General features: G+C 38.2%; 1 protein-coding gene across 5 annotated transcripts in view; it reads right to left on the minus strand.

Annotated features, from left to right (window-relative positions):
- The window catches only part of LOC133846421 (serine/threonine-protein kinase BRSK1), a 28,327-nt gene extending 9,070 nt beyond the window's left edge, over positions 1-19,257 (minus strand). For 4 of the 5 annotated variants that reach the window (XM_062281405.1, XM_062281404.1, XM_062281403.1 and 1 more), the window contains exons 1-3: positions 18,460-19,257; positions 827-1,308; positions 660-754 (exon numbers count right to left, since the gene is read on the minus strand). In XM_062281405.1, the coding sequence (XP_062137389.1) occupies positions 660-754; positions 827-914 (183 nt within the window). In that variant the 5' untranslated portion in view covers positions 915-1,308; positions 18,460-19,257. The remainder of the gene's footprint in view (positions 1-659; positions 755-826; positions 1,309-18,459) is intronic. The other variant, XM_062281402.1, reaches the window with a different exon arrangement.
- Between the last annotated feature and the right edge of the window lie 3,144 nt (positions 19,258-22,401).

The raw sequence follows: 22,401 nt of genomic DNA on the forward strand, positions 1-22,401 counted from the left end.
TTGTCAACAACTCATAAGAATAGTTTAATATCAGAGCGTAGTATTTCGTTCTATTTAACACGCTCTATTACTACTTCGGCTATGATTATAAAGCATTTAAAAGTAATCCCATCTCATAGCTCCATTACATGCGAATGTCAACCCAGTTTGGTTTCTATTTGGCTTTAACGCAGCTCAGTGCTTAATTACATGTTGACCCGCTAAACTTGTGCCATAACCAACTTTTTGATAGATATCCTGCAAAGTTCTTAAAAATCCATAAAAGCGAAAAATAAAAACTAATTTTTTTTCTACTCTTTTCTGGGGGTTTTTACCCTTCGTCAGTAAAAACATGTCATCACTCATACCCCGCCCTGATCCGGACAATCCCCAGCATTAGCTGAGCGCTTAAAGTTGTCTTGTCTTTTTGAATTTCAAGGCGAAAACCACCGAGCGACGACATTTTATTGCCGTTTTTCCCTTGCGCTCTTTGCGTCTCCACCGTTTTATGACTAGCGCCAAAAGACAAACAACAGAACAATAAAAAATTGGCTACAAAACTTTCGCAAAGTCATAAGCCACTGCGGATTGTGGCCATTGAAGGAGTGAGTAATTGGTAGGCCAGTGTGAAGAAATGCGAGAGAAAAAAGCGGGAGAGTGAAGATACAATATTTGCTTACCTTCATTAGCACCGATTCGCTGAGTTTCTCGCGATTGATTATTTTAATAGCCACCTTCTTGCCAATCACACAGTGCACGCCCAGCTTGACAAGTCCTGAGAATTTGAAACATGCAAAAATTGGTTGACGAGTTGATTGGTTAGATTGGTAAGCACATCCCCACTTACCCGTTTGACCCTTGCCGAGGGTTTTTTCGAGGCGATAGGGGCCAACGAATTGGCAGTTCTCTGCCGTCACATTGTTCTCCTTTTGCATTTTATGGCCGTGGCTGCTGGCTGCTGGCTTGTGTCCTCGGGTGCTCCTTTAAGCACTGTCAGCTGTTAGCTGTTTCTCGCAGGCAGCGTCAGCTGTCGTCTGGCCATTCACACAAGCAGGTCCTGCAGCTCCTTTGCCTTCTTCTCGTCTCCTGCTCTTCTCTCTCTCTGTCTGTCTGTCACTCTGCCACTTCCGCTTCTGTTGTTTCAGCAATTGAGTTGTCGCATAGCGCCCCGAAAAATGAACTTCGCTACGCTTTTAATTACTTTTGTTCAAAGTTTTATTGCAATTGTTGAGGCTGCAGCGTTGCCGCAATTTGTTGCACATGCAAATGCCTGCAACATTCATTAACTTCGCCAATAAACGTGTGTCCTTAACAGCAACAATGTTGCGGCTACAAAAAAAAGTGGAAAAAAAGAGAGGCAAGGTTACATAAGTTAGTTACATAGTTGCATATATAGTGAGAGTAAGGGAAACAGACGATAAATCCATAAATGGACTGTTATTAGCAATGAATATTTATGCCCCGAAAGTCCAAAAGGCCAACTGCATTGCATTTTTAATTGAAATAAATGGAAACTGTCCATATTAACAGTCAAGTTTATTTGTCACACAAACACAAGCACACTCTCTATGTTTCTCCTCTAGCTACCATCTAATTAAAAACACCTCAAGCTGTGCCACACACACACACCCACACACATACACACACATACAGTAGCCTGGAATATAGCCCATTACAGTCTGTCGCTTATCCTAGTCTTCTTAAAAATTCACTCGCAAATTTATGAGGCAATCTCTCGATGCAGCACAAGAAAGCACACACAAACAGCCCGAGGTGGCAAACTAGCCATAATATAGTATGATGTGAGATGGAGAAGTCTTCTGTATGTAGAACGTGTGCAGCTTGTGCAAATGTGTGTGTGTGTGTGTGTTTGTGTGGAAGTGTGTTTATTGATATTGCAAATAATCAATTAACTTTAAAGTGTTTTCTATTTAATTACTTGACTGCTGCAGGAAGTGCGCAATTTCCTTACAATTTATAGGCAAATCGAGTAGGATAAATGATGGCATACTTAAAGTAAAACATGTACATAAAAATGAAGCAAAAAATGTAGTTCGCAAATATTTAAATATGTTATAAGCTATGCATAGCATTTAAGAATAAATCTTACAAATTTAACAACTCTTAGTGGGTAAAAGTTGAGAGTTCAAGTTGAGTTAAAGTTGAAGTTGTAAAAGTTTTCAACATTTTACTGTACATTTAAATTTGCAAATAATTTTCATACAATTTATATGAACAAAACGAAAATTATAACTAATTATACTACCTATTTTATAAGTAGCAAGTAAGAAAGCTACAATAAAGTGTGTTTGACTGGGAGATACCCGTTAGTGATATATCAAAACACTGCCGTATTATACTTAAAATACACCAAATTAATATACCTAAGAAATACTAAAATATATCAAAGCTTATATTTGGTATATTGATATAGTTCTATATTGAAAATATACCATAAAGTACGAAACATAACAGATTGTAGCCAAAGCATCTAAGACCCTAATTTATGGGGTCTTTTTCTTCCAGTTACATAAATTTCCTGCAGCCACAAAGTTATAATACTTTTCTACCTTATGAGTAAAGGGCAGAATTTAAATTATGATGGTATACATAAAGTTAAACTGAGAGAGTATGTAAAGAACTTTCAATGTTAAAATTTGAGATGAAAGAAAAAATGTTAACTTGTCAAGTTATGCAATTATAATAGAAAATATTTTCTTCACTATTTCTATACATATACATATGTATGATTTTAAAATTATTATTGATCATATTGTGTTCGGTTCTTTATAAATGAAATGTTAAGCATTTAAGGTGTGTTTATTGTCACTTATTCTTTCTTCTTTAATTTTTCTTTGAACAATTCCTTATAACTAACTATAACAAAAATTTATCATACTGAAATTATTAAACAAGAATGTGTTTTTTTTAAGTAATGACCTTTTAACATATAACTAATACTAATAATATAACCACCTCTACAACAAATACCTATCTCTCTCCAATATTTCGACCAAATGGCACAATACAACGTAATGCTTATAAAATACTTAAGTCCTTTTTTCAGGCGAACTTCTCCCTATCAAATTAAATTTATTATTACCCAAATCTACCAAACGTCTAAGCTAATTTGTATATAATTCAACCATTATTATAATTATTCCCCATTTTCTTCATGTTATGAACAGATACTAAAACTGTCAAGTCAATTATGCTAAGAAGCGTTACCAAATCCCGTAATATAATAGTCCCATTGGAAATGACTGCAGGAATTAAGCTCACAAACGACTTAAAAATTTCATCAGAAACGCCACTAAAAAACGGTGAGAACCTAACGATGCTTGAAGGCATAAAAGAGGCTAATAAAACGTGGCCAACGGCGAAAAGAAATACGCAACTGGACCTGCTTTCAGAGCCCATAGCAGCAGGTAGCCCTTCTTTTGTAAGTGAGAATACTATATAACTGCCTAGCTATAGCTGAAACTGAAGCTGATGTTGCTGATGACGCTGATGGGGTTGGCTTTGGGTTTCGATGGGGTTGTGTGGGGGTCGAATCGAGGGTTAAGGGTGTCTCACGCACACGAAATTGAAAAATAAATGCGCATCAAAATGTGTAACATTGTAAGGCATTGGGTGTAGGCCGACGAGGCATGTCAAAGGGGAGAGAGGGGGGAGAGTCGGATCTTCAGGCCAAATGGCAGCAGCATCAGCTGTTGGCAGTCAGAAAGCTGTTGAAAATGTAAAACAGGACATGACAGGAAGGAAGCCACTTGGTTCTTTTTTACAAGAAAACAATGCTGGGCATAATAAGAAAACTTTCCGTTCAACATTTTTCCGGCACCATCTTTGCTCACTTTCAGTGCGCTCCGCTAACCCAATTTGAAAAATGCGCTTTAAGTGGAAAACTGACACGAAAAATGTGAATTTACACTGACTGAGAGAAATTGCTCATCAAAACAGTGCGGCAACATAAAGGAAATTAAGAACTCACGCACACACGTAAACACACATGTGTGCACATAGCAGATGTGTGCATTATTTTACAGAGAAAAGGGGCGTGGCCAGTCGAGACCATAAAGAATTCATGCTCATTCATGTCATAGTTGGCATTTCCGCTGCTGCGGCGCACTTAACGCTGCGACAAAAATGTCTAAAAATATGCCAAAAGACGTAAGACCCCTCCACACACACACACACACACTCATGTATACATAGACATATACATGTATATGTGTGTGTATTGTATATAATACAGAGCAATAAAAATCATAAGCAAAGCGTTTAGCACTTGGCGTTGATTTGGTCGCGACTCCATAGAAATTTATGTTTTTGGGTCGTGCGACGTCTATGGGGAAAATGTCACAAACAACTGCAAAAAGCAGCCAAACAGAGCAGCGTATGAGAAAAACGAAAGTCCTTGACGCAGCTCCTCGTATAAAGGAGGAGGCTGACTGCCTTTTGTGATTGATGCACATAAAAGCCCAGCACGAGTAATTGAACGATTTTCTATACAACAAAATATTGCACATAAAAAACAATCTGGAAATAGTGCTTCAATATCCTAAACAAATGCCATTAAATATAACTTAAAGTGTAATTACGCTGAAGTGTTTAAACATAGTTATTACGACTAACTTTAACGAGCTTATGAAGTGCGGAAATAAAACGATGAGCGAATAATTAAATATTGATCAAAAGTGCTGAGCAGCGAAATGGTTTAATTTTGATTTATGATGTCAACAACATAAAAGTACACAATTATGTTTATTATTGAGTTTTTTGTAATTCAATATTATACAGATACATTTAAATATGATGTTCAACTATTAACAAGAGAAAATAATACATTCGAGTGTGCTTCACTGTGAGATATCCGATAGCCATTTTCAATAAAGGCTCAATAGTGCGGTGTTATTCTAAAATATACCGAATTAATATTATATATTGAAGGCTACATTTAGTACATCGATACTACATTAAATTAAAATATACCATAGATAGCCTGAAGGCATCATGCGCGCTGGATTATCTTATTGCAATTAGAAATTGAATTCGCTATTTAAATAAAACAGTGTTTATAATATGATAGGAACAAAATATATTAGACTGTTGAATAAAGCAATTAAGAACCGACACAACAGCCGTTTTTTAAAGTTTACAAATATTTCTTAAATAACTCCAATAATTTTTTAGCTCATCTCAAGTAAATTTTTAAGAAACCTTAAATCCTGCACTTATTGACAGAAATATTTCTATATATTCTGGACTGATTAAGTGTTTATATACTTCTTGGGGTCGGAGGCACAAGAATATATTTAATACACTAGATATACGAACATTGAATATGTTCAAATATTCCCTAATATTTAAATGACATAAAGCAAAATCACCTTGCTGCATTGAAAATTGCAATTTACGCATTAACAAGCAATAAATTGCATATTTTCATAATTATTTTCGTCCGATTTGCGATTGAGCAGCAAATTGCCTGTTAAGCTGTACTTGCCACACACTGCGGTCATTATCAAGATATGAGCATCTTAGCACAGCTTTTGATGAATAATTTCAATTAGCATTGTGTCAGGTTATGCATAATTTAAGGACACACTTTGTTGTCAGCCTTGAGCCTCCGGTTGATGCCTAATTAACATTTGCATATAGACATTTATGTGAAACCACAATATGAGATTTTAATTTATCAACACAAAATAATTACGAAGCTATCTGTAAAGTTTGCTGTCCATATTTATTACAAACTCGACTCTCTCGACTTTTTCAGCTCATTGTCAAGTGCTCTTCATTAGTCGAATCATGGCAGGCATTACCCTTGGGGCATGAACTTCAAGCCTAGATAGCAGCCACATGGCGGAACAATTTCTATCTGAGAAAAGCGCAAGTTACTTTGATTTTCCTCGTTCTGGCATCCGCCTTCGCCCCCAAAAAGTATGCTACACAAATTTACATGTGCCCAGAAGTTGGGCACAAAATTGGCTTTTCCCAAAAAACGAAAAGCAAAAAAACCAACAACAAGAGCAGGCAAACAAAGGAGAGAAAAGTTGAACTAAGTGGCTGCAGGGCAAACGCAAACGCAAACTGTGAACAGAGGTGAACAGAAGTGTGGCAAGCACAGCCGTGATGATGATGAGGAAGTGGTCCGGGTGTTGAGCAAATGGCAGAAAAACTCAATTTAAAAAAAATCTGGAAAGAAAAAAAATATGTGGAAACGAAAAGCGGCAGTCAATAAACGCACAGAGAGCACAGGGCGAGGCGAATGTGTGCCAGGCACAGGACTGAACACGGCTGCTTGTGGGAGATATGCTGAGCCAACGTGGCGTATGAGTGTTTTGGTATGTTGCCCTAGCAGCTGCCAGCAAAAGCAACCAGCCGGCTTTTAAAGTGCAATCAATAAATGCCTTTTGAGTTGTGAAAATTGTGCGTAAGTGCCATAACAGAGCTAACCAACACACACATACAGACACACACACACAGTGACAACACCTACACAGGCACACTGCACAAACACAAGCATAATTGACTTGGCACTCGTTCCCTCCCCCACTTCGACCGAAAGAGGTACAGCAAATGGGCGTTGCTGAAGGCACGATGGAGACAGGAGTAGGGGAGCTTCGGCTTTCATAACAAGCATTGATGGCTGCTCACTCAGCTCGTCATATCCTGTAATCGGGCAGGAGAAAGGCACATGATGAGCCAATGTAGAAACTTAAAAATGTACAGAAGACATTCGTTCTCTTTTTTCGATTATTTTGTTGCTAAACGAAATTTAGAGAATCTTGTACATTTAAACAAAATAAATAGAAAATAACCACAAATCATTTAAGCTTTAATGAAATGATTTAACTAGAGGAATAAATATGAATAAAATTATGTAATTAAAAACGAATTCGAAATTTTATAATAAATTTCTTTAACTAGAATAGAAAATTATTTATAACTTTATTTGCTTTGCAAAACTCTATTTCTTAATTGACATTCTAAATAAATATTATTTCATACAACATCAAAATACACATCACTACTCAAAAATGTAAGTAAATCGCCAGCTCAATGTTACAAGAAAAGTCTTGATAAAAATACAAAACAGAAATATGAATTTTAACGAATGTAGCTCTTAACACCACCAGACTCAAGGAAGCTTAACTTGCAAGCTTGACGGGATAACTTCAATAAGCAATTATTCATTGCCCACACTTTGAGTAGGAGGACAAGATTAAGTCACAGCTTAAGCTCACATTACAGCATAACTGTGCGTCATTCACAGCAGATACACTCAACTCATTCGAAGCTAGTCCATATTGTAGTTGTTAGGATTGTTTGGTTTGGTTGTTGTTGCTATTGCTGTTGCTGTTGCTGTTGTTGCTGCTCTGCTTGATTAAACACGCGTCAGCAGCAGCAACGACAACGACAACGAAACGTCGACGACAGCAGCAACAGCAAAGGCAACGGCAAAAACATCGAGAACATTTGAACACAACATTGGCAAACGCAGCTGCTGACAGTTCATCAACTAATTGCAATTATGTGGAAAATTAAAATCAATATTTAACTAGCATTTTGTCGAGTTGTTAGCGCTCTTGCTGTTGCCAACGTAATTATTCTTGTTGTGGTTGTTGCTATTGTCGAATGTGAATGTGAACGTGAATGTGTTGCTTGCCATTTGCCAATTTAGTTTTGATTTCAATTACAATTGGATTTGAATGCATTTGTCAGCAGCACTTTGTTTGTTTGTCTCCCTTTTCGTCGCTGTTGCTTTGTTCTCTTTGTTCGTTCTCCTAGGGAATTGCAAATGTTAAATATTTAAAGCATGCTCCAGGGGAAGGGTACAAGTTCTATATAGACGGGCAAACACGTTTGCGAGACGTGCTAGTCGAAGCTAGGAAAGGGAATTATTTATGAATGCGACAGAGAGGAAGATAAAAGTGCCCCCGGGCACTTACATTGTGAGCGAAAGCGAAAACAAATGATGAAAGATGAAATGGATGAATGGCATGAGAATGGGAGCAATCTTGCTTGTTGTAAAGAATAAACAATAAATGGAAGTTCAAGTGGCAGGAATACACAATTATTTCCGCTAGAGGCGCAATTTTAAACCACTTATGAATGAAAAGTTGGCCTAAAAGTTGATTAAAGCTCAAATTTAAGTTTGACAAAGATATGTAAAGTTTGTGACTACTGTTGAACAACTAACTTATTATTATTATTAGCTGTTATACTGCATGAATGTTGAACAGTCAATAATTTCCATTTGAAAGCCTCTTTATAGTTGCTCATTTAATTCCTTCATTAACATTAAAATAAAATTTAAGCCAGCGGTGCAACTTTCAACCACTTGTGACTGAAAAGTTGATTAAAGCTCTGAGCTTTAAGTTCGACGATAGTTTTTGGCAAAGTTTCGGAATTACATATTTACTTTAAGGGCGCACTCCAAATATCGTTTAAGCTATTCATTGACAACAACTGACTTATTTGCTCCTATAATTTAATGTCTAACAGTCAATAATTTCCACATCAAAGCCTCTTTATAGCTGCTCATTTAATCCCTACTCAAAGCTCATTAACATTGAGCTGCGAGTTCAGACATACGCATTCGAATAAATTGTGAAATTTCAACAAATTAACATAAAGTAATTATGTCATGCTAATGCTAAGCCTTTTTATTTATCACATAAAAGTTACAAGTTGCAAAAAGCGCTGTAAAAAAAAAGCGGAATGCGAGAGAGAGTTAAAACTTTCGACAAATTTGCGGCACACAGTTGCCAACCAGAAATGGCCGAAAAGAAAAACAAACTAGTTAGCTAAAGCCACGTGCCATGACACACAGAATAAACCATCGGATGGTTTTAAGCAAAGCCACAGTCGAGTCACCAGCACCGAGCACCGACGAACTACTTCATTATTAAATAAGGATCCAACAAATGGTAAACTCTGAGCGTTAGTTACCATGGATGCTAAGTTTGAAATCGGCTAATAAACCGCTTAGGCCAACACGCAAAATGCAAAAACAGCAAAGCGGGTGCAAACATTTTGACCCGCCCGACTTTCCCCCCTGCTTGAAGGGGGACAACAATATTACCAGCTGGCTGACAAAAAATTCGATTAAAAGCGACCAAACTAACAAGGCAAGAGAAGAAGGAGATGAAGCTACCACAGGAGGCGCTTCACTGGCTTCGCTTCGGCTACATCTCATTCCTCTCTCTTTCTCTCTTCTCTTGAGCTCCTACGTCTCGTCTAGCAAAATTGGCTTCACTCGATATGGCCAAAAGGACAGGACAGCAGCTGGGCCATGTTGTAGATGCTGGCCTTGCTTTGCTTTTCGTTGCCTTGCCAGATCAAATCAACTTGTTTGCCCATGTAAAGTCCCTCTCCACACCTTGGATTATGCAAACGGCAGCATTTGGATGTTATTTGCCTTATCCCTCCGAATGGATGACTGTCGAATGACGAGTGACGACGACGACGGCAAATGACTAACGTGACCGGAAGCTAAAAAGATGAAATGATTTCGGCCCGCAATTAGATGCCAAAACGCAATCCCCACTCTTACAGTCTGGCAACAACGCGAGAAAGAAAAATTCAATTAGCACACAAACAGATGGTCAGAAAAAAGCCCAGCCCAAAAGGAAAGCGGCAAGAATATGGATGGCTTAGGGGAAGCAAAGTGGAAGTGAAAGACATGTCGAGAAATATGAGTAGAGTGCACGAAAATGTAAGGGAAACGAAAGCTGGAGAAGCATATCATAAATAACAGTTCAATGTGGAGAAAAGCCAATGTATTGACTGGAAAAGTCAAACAATGGAGCAACAGTTATAAATGCGACTACGATGATGCAAGGATGCTAGAAATGGGACTTGAGAATGCTTGGATGGAGTTAATACTCCTGGTACTTATTTGGGAAATATGAGCGGCTTTATTACGCTAACTAATGCCTTGTGCTGATATCATAACAACCGAATGAATGATTGAGGCTGTTCATCTATAATTCACAAGGAAATAACATAGTGCGTAACTATCAAATTCGCTGGGGAGATTTTAATACTCTTTGGAAAGATGAGAAAATATATTAACAATCGTCGTTTGTTTTAGGGGAATTATTCCTTATAGAGTCTTGACTATCGAATAGTAATGGCAAAGGAAATTTATGCTGCTGTCAAAGTCCGTGCGAAAAGTGAAGCGATAATATTGGGCGAAAACGAGCGATGAACAACTTTATATTTTTTCATAAGCAATCGGTCGAAAGACGACAGAGTGAGAACAAAACGAGAAGCGATGCAAAACGATAGAACAGTTTGCAACTCGCTTTCTCGCTTCAACTCGCTCAGAGCGTCCAGAACCTAAGGCTGATGTCAGAGTGCGCGCGAGAAGCGATGCGATAATATTGGGCGAGAACGAGCGATAAACCATTGCAACCTTTTACATATGCAATCGCTCGAAAGATGTCAGAGTGAGAGCGAAGCGAGTTGCGAGTTCAGGCGAGAAAGCGAGAGCAAAGCGAGAGAGCAGTTTGCAACCTGCTTTATCGCTTCAACTCTCTCAGAGCGTACGATTGTTTTGTTGCATTCTGTGATTTAATTACCGCTTATTTTAAAATTTGGCAAACGCTTCTCAATCCGACTACTAATTTTATTTAATATATAGTCAAAAATCGAAATAGACATCCTTGAAAAGTTAAAAAACTTTTCTGGGTGGTTTCTCAAGTCATTATATAAATTTTTGAGCTCTCCTTTTCGTTTCTACTGCAGCTAAGCGGGTGGATGCCACTTTTTTAAAACAAAGTTAAATGTTGCACTTGAAGCAAAACAATCTTCGTCGAATCTATCACCATCATATTAATAACTGAAAAATAGAACAATGTAGCTCTCGCAACGCTCTCACTCTGACATCTTCTCGCTTTGCTCATCGCTTCTCGCATCGCTTCGCTTCGCTTCTCGAGAAGCGAAGCGAAGCGATGCGAGAAGCGATGAGCAAAGCGAGAAGATGTCAGAGTGAGAGCTTTGCGAGAGCGATCTACATTGTTCTATTTTTCAGTTATTAATATGATGGTGATGGATTTGGACGAAGATTTTTTGCTTGAAGTGCAACATTTAACTTTGTTTTAAAAAAAAGTGGCGTCCACCCGCTTAACTGCAGTAGAAACGAAAAAGGAGAGTTCAAAAATTTATATAATGACTTGAGAAACCACCCAGAAAAGTTTTTTAACTATTCAAGGATGTCTATTTCAACTTTTGACTATATATTAAATAAAATTAGTAGTCGGCTGGAGAAGCGTTGGCCAAATTTTGAAAATAAGCGGTAATTAAATCACAGAATGCAACAAAACAATCGTACGCTCTGAGAGAGTTGAAGCGATAAAGCAGGTTGCAAACTGCTCTCTCGCTTTGCTCTCGCTTTCTCGCTTGAACTCGCAACTCGCTTCGCTCTCACTCTGACATCTTTCGAGCGATTGCATATGAAAAAGGTTGCAATGGTTTATCGCTCGTTCTCGCCCAATATTATCGCATCGCTTCTCACGCGCACTCTGACATCGACCAAAGTATAGGTTCATAGATTTCAGCACTGAGGGGGAATATTCCAAATATTTTTAATTGATTTCTTTGAGGGAACTAAGTTTAATAAACACTTGCTTATTAAATAAGAATTTTGAATGAGGAACTTTTTATCCTTCTTATATTGGAGATTTGAATTTAAGAAAAGAAAAATTGTTCAAGTTTGGCCTCTATTTATTTTAATGTTGTTTTTATAATAAAAGTTATATAGTGTAATAAAATGGCTTGAAATTTATTGAGATTATTGCAATCTACTTTTCAATCTGGAGTAAGACATTCTTGAATGAAGATTTAAATATCAAAATAGGATGTTATAAATCTTAAAAAAAAAAACAAATTTATCATAAAAATCTTGATTTAAGATTGTTCCAACCTAAAACTCTTATTTCAAGATTATTTTTTTTAAGATCGAAAAGAAATTTTAAATCAAGATCAATCCAGATTTATTTCTCTCTGCGTACGAATTATTAATATACTGTTTAACAAATCAAGTAATAAATTATTCTCCTTCTGCTAAACATTAAACATTTTAAAATTCAAAAAATGATATGTGAGTACTTTACTCTTTGCGGAACTTCGGTATGCAACTTAAAATGCACTATTTTATCATATTGAAAACAATGTTAACAACTTTTTTAATGGTATTTAAAGTTTGATAATTAAATAGTCTAATCAATGCTAGTTAAAATATCTTCTACAAACTTTTGAAAGAAGCCTTAGATAACGTAAATCCTACCATAAATATTATGACCAAATGATTTGAATAAATTTAAAAGTACTACGAATAGAAGTTCGCATATCAGTGCAAAGTTGGTTGCAACAAATAGAGATAGGCGAGCTCACAAGTTTTCATAGCTAAAAGCAATCCCTGGGATAACAAATGCTCAACTTTTTACGATGGAATGCAGCAAAGTGAATGTAAAACGTGCATATCGAAAAGAAAACAACTTGCCACCGTTTGTTTATCAAGCGCATGGCGAATTTCTGAATTTTTCTATACACAAAATGTAGATAAAAAGTGTGCATCTCATTTCGATTGTTGTTGCTTGCCTCGACCCGCGATCCGTGTCCCGCATTTGGGGCCATTTTTTGCAATTTCCTATTTCCATCACAATTCACTGGGCTAGCACGAAATTGAAGTTTAGTTATACAAATAATCCACAGCGCGTATGGAAATAAAAGCAACATGAACCGAGAGCAATAGCAATACATAGCAATAGCAACAAGGAGCGAGGAACGCAGTTGGAAAACAAAGAAAACCAAGATAAATAACAGCGGCAGCCACAACAACAACAACCATAACAAACAACAACAAACAAATAGACATAAAAAATAGCGAGTTCTCTCTTTATTTTTTTTCCTGTTCATTTCTATATGGTTTTTTTTTTGTTGCTGTTGTGTTTTTTGCATTCAATTATACGCGTAGTAGGTGTGGTGCCCCTGGCCAACATTCTGAACGAAAAGCAGTAGCACAGGAGCCGGAAGAGCGCTGCAAGGGGGTTGAGGACAGAAACTGGGCTCTATGCCAGGGCCGAACCAGGGCCCCGCATTTTGTTTTCCAAAGGAAAGCGAGCACCATTTTCTCTCGTTTTCCATCTGAAACGTTTCGTGTATATTTGCCTTTGAATTCAATTACGGGTGACGGCAGCGGCAGCGGGGGCGGCGGCGGCGGTACGTGGCATAGCTATGGGCGTCGGGGGTATCGGTGGTATTGGGGGCGTTGCTCAGGGGCGTCACTGTCAAAGTCAGCTAGCGTTAAGGGGAGCAGAGTTGAGCTGAGCGGGCGGCTCGCTTAATTCAATTTTCATTTACTATGTATACACACGTGTGTGTTTAATGGCGGCTACTTTGATACCCCTTCCTCCCTTCCCCTTCTCTACGCCTGTGAATGATGCTGTGAGTTACCTTGACACTGTCCATGTCTATCTCTCTGGCTGTGTGCAAATGCATTTCAGCAACTCGCTGGCATTTTAATTTATTTTTTCGCTTCACGTGTAATGCAATTGACCTGCAGACACCTCGCCTATCCTTGCTTTGCTTTGCTTTGCCTTACTCTTCGCTTGGCAACTGGAAATATGTTTAATTGGCTGTCGTTACTGCGACAGCGAACAAAACTTTTCAATTAGAATTAATTATGTTAGACCAGCGCGAACTGGACGAGCACAGCAAAGACTGCAAATGAGATTTGCGAAGTTTGTTGCCACCACTGCGGCAGCTGAACGGAACGGAAACTGCAAACAAACCTTCCGCAAAGCGCGGTTCTCTGGCAATTATTACGCCAATTATAACTGCAATTTTTTATGCATTTGCGCTCGCCCCCGCAGGGGCAGGAGCAGGGGTTGTAGGGGGGCCTGTAGGGACATCAAAACAGAAAATATGCGAATTTAATTTATGGCTCAGAAATGGCCACCGGCAACAAATTGAGTGGAGTGTTATTGCGGCTGTTGCTGCAGGACAAGCAAGTGTCATAAATAATTCGTTGCATACTTTTCGGGATGACAGCAAATGTACCAACAGCTGAGAGACAGAAACACCCTGTGGTCAGCAGACACACACACGCCCACACACGCCCACACACACACAGACACACATTTATGCAATTCATTCGGAACAACATTTCTGCATTTGCAGTTGCATTTTATTTAAGCTTTGCTTTCAGGCATTTTACGAGTATGCTCAAATATAATTATGCCCAAAACGGAATTTCAAAAGCATAATCTCAAAGGAATTGCAATTTTCATTAAATTATTATTTATCTGTTGTTGCAAAGTTATCTGAATTTTATTCAACATGTATTTAAAGCATTGCTTAAATGAAAAATATTCCAATAGACACGAAAAGTTATGTTTGAACAATTTTAAATGGGTAATGAAAAATGATTAATAAATATGTATACTCTTTCTTATTACTTAAATTTTATTTATGGTGGTCAAGTTTTGTAAGTAACATTAATTAATGGTAATCGTTTAATGTTTATAATTGCGTTTCTGATAACTGGGTTGGCAAGTATAAATATATTAAAAGAATAGAGAATTTTAATCTTTTCTGCAGCTTTAATTAGTTTTTTAAGCCCTGTTTTCTGTGATATAGATTAATGTTTGATATATTATATATAAAGTAAGTTTTTATAATTAAACTATAATAGGTTAATATATTTAAAAATAGAAAATTGAAAAATGAAAGTCTGACAAAACATTATAAAATAAATTTATATTGGATAAGTTAGATTAATTAGCATACTTATAAATTCAAAAGGTACATAAATTATCATGTCTGAGAATTTAAATAAAGGATATCTAATGGTTTCGATACAAATTTCGTAGACATCATGTTTCAAACGTATTCCAAGAAATGGTTTAACTCTAAGGACTCCTATTGCTATTCTATCCATTCTTTTGCAATTTGGTTAGGCTAAAAAATATTTGTGTAGGCTGTAAACGACACACACACATTTTTGTATGCCTTTGGCTGTTGCATCTGTGAGCGGAAGCTAAGTGGCATATCGCAACGTAAATGTATACTTGAAAGTCGACTGGCATTCCAAGGCACATGGCACAAGGACGACGCTTACCGTATGCAAAATTGATGCGGTCGCATAACCAAATTGGACTTTAAGCTAAACTGCAATGGCAAGCAAGCGCATAAAGAAGGGCAAGCAGGGGACGGGACAGAGGAGGGGAAGGTGAGCCGGGCATCCTGGCAGTCAAATGGCAGGAAAGACATGGAAAAGGACACCAGCTGGCACAGCACAGGGACCTAAGAATCCGTCTGTGAATAGAAAGCAATTCGATGTGCTGCAGATGCATGTGAATTCCCCACCCGCCCAAAAATAAAAAAGGAAATGCAAGCAAAACAACAACAGCAACAGCAACAGCTATGAAAAATGAAAACTGTAAAGAAAAATGTAAAAATGTTGAAAACAGAACACACACAAAAAAAAAGGAAACTTTTGCATATGCTTTAATCAAAGGACATGACGTACGGGAATGTGGCGACCATTTCAATTCATTCTTAAAAACGTAGAGAGCAAAAAACGAGATGGAGCAAAGAGGGAGGCGAGGGGACGAAAGGACAAAAACGGAAGCGCACGCAAAACTGTTGACAAAGCCACGCGGGTGCCAAACGCAGTAGTTGACAAAAGTCCACGCAGGCGCAAGGGTTGAAGAGATTCAAATTGAGAGAGGAAAGAGAGAGGCAAGTGTAGAGCACTCTCTCTCTCTCTTCGTTCGCTCTCTCTCCGTTTGTGCACACGCCCAATGGGTGGTTGTTGTTTGACAGCGCGCTCTGCGTATGTGTGTGTGTGTGTTTTTTGGGGGGTTGCTTTTGACATTTGTAACGTGCCATGTGCCCCACTGCCCAACCTGCCCGCCCGGCAATCCCATAGCACATTATCAGAGTCAGCTGCCTCCCCTCCCTCCCCTCTCTTGTGCTGGCTTGGCCAACCCTTCGCGACACATATTAGGCGAATAGTTGCCGCTTATTGCCTTTTAATTGCAACATTCTCTCTCTCGCTTTTTTTTTGTTTATTAAACTAATTGGATGGGTACAAAATGACAATGTTGCAGCTGCCAAAAACTTGGCAGTTATCAACGCCCCCAAAAGAACGTTAAGAGTAGGTGCAGCAGTAGCCAAAGCAGTTGAGACCACGTTAGCTTAGCTGCAACATCGCTCTTGTCGTCTACCGGTAATCCCCTGGGTCATTAAGGCGTCTACGTGTCTGCTGCAGTCGCGCTGGATGAAGAAGACGAGTTTGCCATCGCCGCCTTCGTCTCCTGATTGTCGCATGTTTTATTCAGTTTGACATTACCGCGCTCCGCGCTCTGCGTTCCCTGCTCCATCCTTTGCTCCATCTTCGTCCTTCAGCTGCCCTGCAGCTAGCTTGTAAATATTGTACAACAACAACAACAACAAGAACAACAGCCAAAAGGGGAACGAGTGTTGGTCATGACGGAAGTTAGTAACTGTTCATATTTTTTCTTTCCTTGTGCGCTGCATTTTTGATGTGAGATGCTATATTCCACGATTGGGTAAGACGTCAAAAGGACCTCGAGCTTAACTTTTGCTGACGACGGCACCTTAATTGTTTTGCACCCAAACTACAATTTGACAAGGGTTTTTCTTCTCCCTCCTCGGCCAACTTGAAGAGAGATAAATGTGGCTTAGGTTTGTCGATAGCTGGCTCAAAATTTACTTAAAAACTGCAAACATCAAGTTTGCACAAAAAATTCATCTGTGGGTGACAGCTTCAGGCAGCCAAAAAAACTTGAAATTACAGTATGCTTGCAAGTTTTGCTTAAACTATGATTACGTTTATCTAAGGGATTTATGGAAATTCCAATCAAGTTGGAAATGTTTGTCGAGATTGAAGCTGCTGATAAAGCTGCGAAACTTCAAAAAGAAAGCCTGCCTATGTCAAGCTTTGTTGAATTTTTGTGTTGAATGCGATAAGAATCGTCTTCAAAGTAAAGAAATTTGCATTGTGCTTACGAACATTGGGGAATTTGAGCCAAAAAAAAAGGGTTTCGAGTTGAAAAAGGAAAAATGAAACAAATGACACAAGTTTCACATTTATCATTGTTCAAAAGAAAATACAAAATATATATTTTTCGGAAATATAAAAATATTTAATTTATTTTAATCCATTTTCAATCATTTCCTTTAACTGTTCATCAGTTTCTATGAAGCTGATCTGAAAGAAATTTACTTTTCGATTTGCCAACTCAATAAAAATAAGTTTTAAATTTAAAAAGAATTTATTCACACACAAAAGCCAAAGCCTTCTATGCACTTCAGTCTCTTTTTGGCTCGGAGCTGTAATTAGAAACAGCTCTGAGAGTGAAATTCCGCTTAGAACAAAAGAAAAGCAAAAGAAATTCTGCTGCATAGTTCAAGGAGATTAGTCAAATCGCTGGAATAATTTAACAATTCTGAGAACGAAAATGGCAAAGAAAACTTAAACAAGAAGCTTAAATTCCAGCAGGCCAAAAACTAAACATAGTTCGAGTATATTTTGCGGACTTTAAGTAAAACGAAAACCTGACAGCCAAAGTAGGCTATGCATAATTCAGTTGAATTGATTGCGATGTTGGCATGCAGAATAAGCCTGATAAAGACTTTGAATTGACTCGAAGAAGGACAAACAAAACATTGAATACAATTGCAATGCTGAATAAGAAACTGATTGTTGCCTATTATGCCTTTTTTTTGGGGAGGTTGTCGTCAATGAAAACATTATTGGAATATTATAGGATAGTCATTGGGCAAAACAATGACGTCACGCAAAAGTTAAGCAAACTGAAGTCTCCTTGAATTTGAGTCTGCGAGTGGCAACAAAATGCTGCTGAGGGCCACATGAGGTGCAGCTTGATTAATAGCTCAACTGTCAAATGTCTAAGGGAACACAATGATTTTCGCACTGTATTTTCAAGTTAGTTTTTTAGTTTTTTGCTGGTCGTAAAACTCAAAAGCCACATCCGACATATTAAATTCAGCCGTTGAACTTCGTTTCGTACCATAAAACTGTCTATAAATACAGTTAAATGTGTGCGAGTGTATGCGAGTGTGTGTGTGTGTGTGTGTGAGAGTGTGTTTGTGTTTGTACCTCGCTGCGAATTTCTGTGGCTGCGGTTGGTACGTGTGTGGTGGCTTGGTCCTCCCCCTTCCCCCTCTTGCCATGTCCGCTAGCTCTGCACCCTGAAACGTTGCCTGAATGCTTGAGCACATAACGTGCCATGTTTTTATTTTTTTTTTTTTCGTATTTTGTTATTGTTGCACGTAATTTCGAATGGCTGAAAATCGATATATACAAAAATCTATAAACCAGACAACAACAACAAAAATAGTAAAAGCTGAACTGAGAAGGAGGAGCTCGAAGAAGAGGAAGACGTAGCAGAAGTTGTAGTACACATTGCTACTTACCCAAGTGGCAACAATTTCCGCTCGCCCTCTTTGCCTACTGGAGCTGAAGAGGGAGCGCGGGAGCGGGAGCTGGCTGGTCGAATGTGTGTGCGGTGTGAAATTTCAGCGACTTTTGCTTTATACAAATCACTTCCGGGTGAATGTTGCCGTTGCACCCACACAATGCAACTGACCAATAAATAAAACACGCCACACACACTCACACAAACAAACGCGAACGTGCACTCACACTAATACTATTCAAATACGCTGCTTTTGTGTTGCCTACTTTTGGGCAGCACACACAAACACGCACACAAACACACACGCAGAGAGAGACAGACACTTGCCAAAATTGTTGTTGCTGCTTTTACGCTTCGTTTAATTATAATTATTATATAATTAGATTTGCAATTTGTATGCATTTACGCAATTGGCGCATAATTCTCGCAGCATTTGCATAAACATTTTACTGATTATTTTTTCACGCACACACACACACACATACACTAGCACACACACGGACACAGATTCGGCACACACACGCACGCACGCACTGAGAGAAGTAGTAACACTTTGAGAGTGGCAACACTTTCTTGCTTATTATATTTTTGCTGCTCATTCGCGTTACCGTTTTCTATTCTATAAACGCGTGTGTGTGTGTAGTTTTCTTCTTTCTTTCTTTTTTTTTCTCTCTGCTTTTCTATTTGCTGTTTTGCTGCTAAACGACCGTTACGTCTGCTTTTTTTGGGGCTCGCTGCTTGTCCGTTTGCCAAAGTGACGCACACACGACAAAGGCGAACGTCGTCGACTAACTGAGTGAACGGACCCTCTGTATACTCATAACTGGCCAAGCAGTTAGCTTTCTCATGTCCTGAGAGCAAGAGAGAGAGAGAGCGAGAATAACTCAGCAGTGAGAGAGCGCCAACAGTGCTATGTGCTAGAGAGAGAGTGTGAGTGTTTGCTCTTCGCATTGACATTTAATTTGCGTTTGCTTTGTGTAGTGCTTTTGCGTCAGTGGTTGTAGTTGTAGTTTTTGTTGTTCCCATTGCTGTTGTCATTGTTGTTGTTGTTGTGACTGTGGCTACGGGGCTGTCCGCAAGGTGGTGTGCGTCTTATCAATCACATTTTTGGGGGTTGTTTACAGGGTGTTGCCGTTGCGGTATTGTGTCACCCTGTTGTCGTTTTGCATTGCGCATGCGCTAAGACCGAAATGAAGATTACGCTCAAAAGCACGCAACAATACTCTCTTCCAAAAAAAATTTGTTGTACCAAAATTTGGAAAAAAAATGTACCAATTTTAGCAAAAATGTACCAAACATTTTTCACGAAAGATTTTTTGTATTTCACAAATTGTGATTCACAAATTGTGATTTACCAATTTACCAATTTTAGCAAAAATGTACCACACGAAAGATTTTTTGTATTTCACAAATTTTGATTCACAATAAATAACTGTTAACGTAGTGGGCCTTTCATTGGCGCATACATATTTTCTCAATTGTCCGCAAGGACGAACTCTATCGACCAAAATCAACAAAATGTGGGGTCATCTAAAATCTCAACATTTGTAATTTTCGTCAGTCGGTCCGCTCTGTCCGCTATGTCCGCAATGTCCGCTCTGTCTGTCTTGTCTGTCTTGCTGAGTCCACTGCAAAAATATCAAATTCAAATTTTCCATTTTAGCTGGCATTAATATTACGAGTAAACCATAAAAGATTTTTTACTGTTATTTTACTATATTCCCAAGGAATGTATCATAGAAAAGTAGGCGTGGTAACACCTCTACCGCCCACAAAAATCTGAAAAAATTTAATATTACGGACACCTGTGGAGTTAGTATTATAAAATTTTTACTCCAATATGTACTTATGCTTCAGAGAAAAAGACCTCATTCTTGGTAGACATAATATAAATCCTAGCACATCCTAGCACGGATGTGCTAGGATAAAAAACATGGAAGTTATTCACAAAACATTGCTTCAGACGGCTCTTCTCACTATTTCCTGCAGAGCACAAATCGGTGTTGAAAACGTGAGGTTATCTGAAAAAAAAAATGGGAATTGCGCCAATTGTGCGGAAAAATGCAGAAAAAGACAACTATTGACGGATTAAGAATTGATAACACTACAACATACAGTTGAAGTTATTGCTCACTTATGCTATCTTCATTTTCAAAATCCTTTCCAAAGTTGAAAATTGTTCTTCATACTTTGAGGGTGCAACAAGGGCGTTTTTTCGAAATCAAGCAATATCTCGGGCATATCCTTCCGAATTTTCAAAGCACACTTAGGCACGGTTGCCATTCAAAAAAAATGTTTTGTACCAAAATTTTGAGCAAAAATGTATCAATCATTTTTCACGAAAGATTTTTTTGTATTTCACAAATTGTGATTCACAAATTGTGACTTACAAATTGTGATTTACAATATATAACTGTTTACGTAGTGATGAACCTTACATTGGCGCATACATACAGTGGTTCACAGCTTATTTCAACCAGCACTAACCGACAACTTTAAATCATTATACTAGCCAAACTAAGCGATATTTTGAAATTATTTAAACGCCGAATTTTAGTTTTATGTTTTAACTTAAGATATATGACTTCATTTATTATCTCACTTTATGTTTAATATATAAAATAATTGAAAAACAAAAAAATAACGAAAAAAAGTACCACAGCTTATTTCAACCAGCTGGAAATAACTAATTTTAAATATGTTCATCTATGTATTTAATACTTAGTATGACCTCCATGTTGGTCAATAACTAATTTAAGACGCTTTGTAATCGATCCCACCAATGTTTTTGTGATATCAGGGCTAATTTTCTCCCATTCCTCCACTAAAGCTTTTTTAAGGTCTGTTTTATTGCAAATTGGCCTTTTTCGAATTTTCTGATCCAAAATGGCCCACAAATTCTCAATTACATTCATGTCAGGTGACTGAGCTGATGGTTGCATGACATGTGGACAGTTCCAAATCAGCCAAGTCTGCACAATTCCCGCCTTATGTTTTGGGTCATTGTCCTGATAGAAACGGAAATCATCTCTAATGCCCAGTTTTTCCGCGCTTTGGGACAAATTGGACTTCAGTATCTCCAGGTATTGAGTCTTGTCCATTGTTGAATCAATAAAATGCAGCCTACCGACTCCGGCTGCGGACATACAGGCCCAAACCATGACACTGCCACCGCCATGCTTGACTGTAGGTTTTAAATTATTTGATTGGAGCTCGCTATTTGGCTTCCGCCAGACATATGTGGCTCCATCCGACCCAAAAATGTTGAACTTGGCCAGTTCCTCCTCTACCTCACTGACCACTTTTGGTGCCGAAAGTAAGGGGTTTTTCCGGATTTTCCGGACAATATTCCGTTCTTCGGTCTCGGTAAAAATTTTATTGGGTGCGTTTCTTCCCTTATCATGCACTCTATTTTCGCGAACGAACCGTGAAATGATGCTCTGCACCGTCGAATCACTCAGACGCACCATTTCAGCTATCTTTCGACGCGAATGCCCATTCTTAAAATGAGCTATGACATCTTCTCGCTTCTCAATAGTTGTTCGTGGACCCATTTTACGAAATGTGCGTGTCTCTTGAGATCGAAAGTTTAAAATGACAAAAATGCAACTTCTGAACATTGCGAATACTGTGCACAAAGCAATAGACTACCAAAGAACCGTTATTTTCCTAGAAACTGACCATCGCACAGCTGCAAAGTTGCTGGTTGAAATAAGCTGTGGTACTTTTTTTTTTTGGCATTTTTTTTGTTTTTCAATAATTTTATATAGTAAACAAAAAATTAGTGGATAAATAAAAAAAATATTGTGTATGTTAAAGCATTAAACTAAAATCCTGCGTTCAAATAATGTTAATACCTCTTTTAGTTTGGCCAGTATACTGACTCAAAGTTGTCAGTTGGTGGTGGTTGAAATAAGCTGTGAACCACTGTACATATTTT

Source organism: Drosophila sulfurigaster, chromosome 3 (genome assembly GCF_023558435.1).
Source record: "Drosophila sulfurigaster albostrigata strain 15112-1811.04 chromosome 3, ASM2355843v2, whole genome shotgun sequence".
NCBI classification, from domain to species: domain Eukaryota; kingdom Metazoa; phylum Arthropoda; class Insecta; order Diptera; family Drosophilidae; genus Drosophila; species Drosophila sulfurigaster.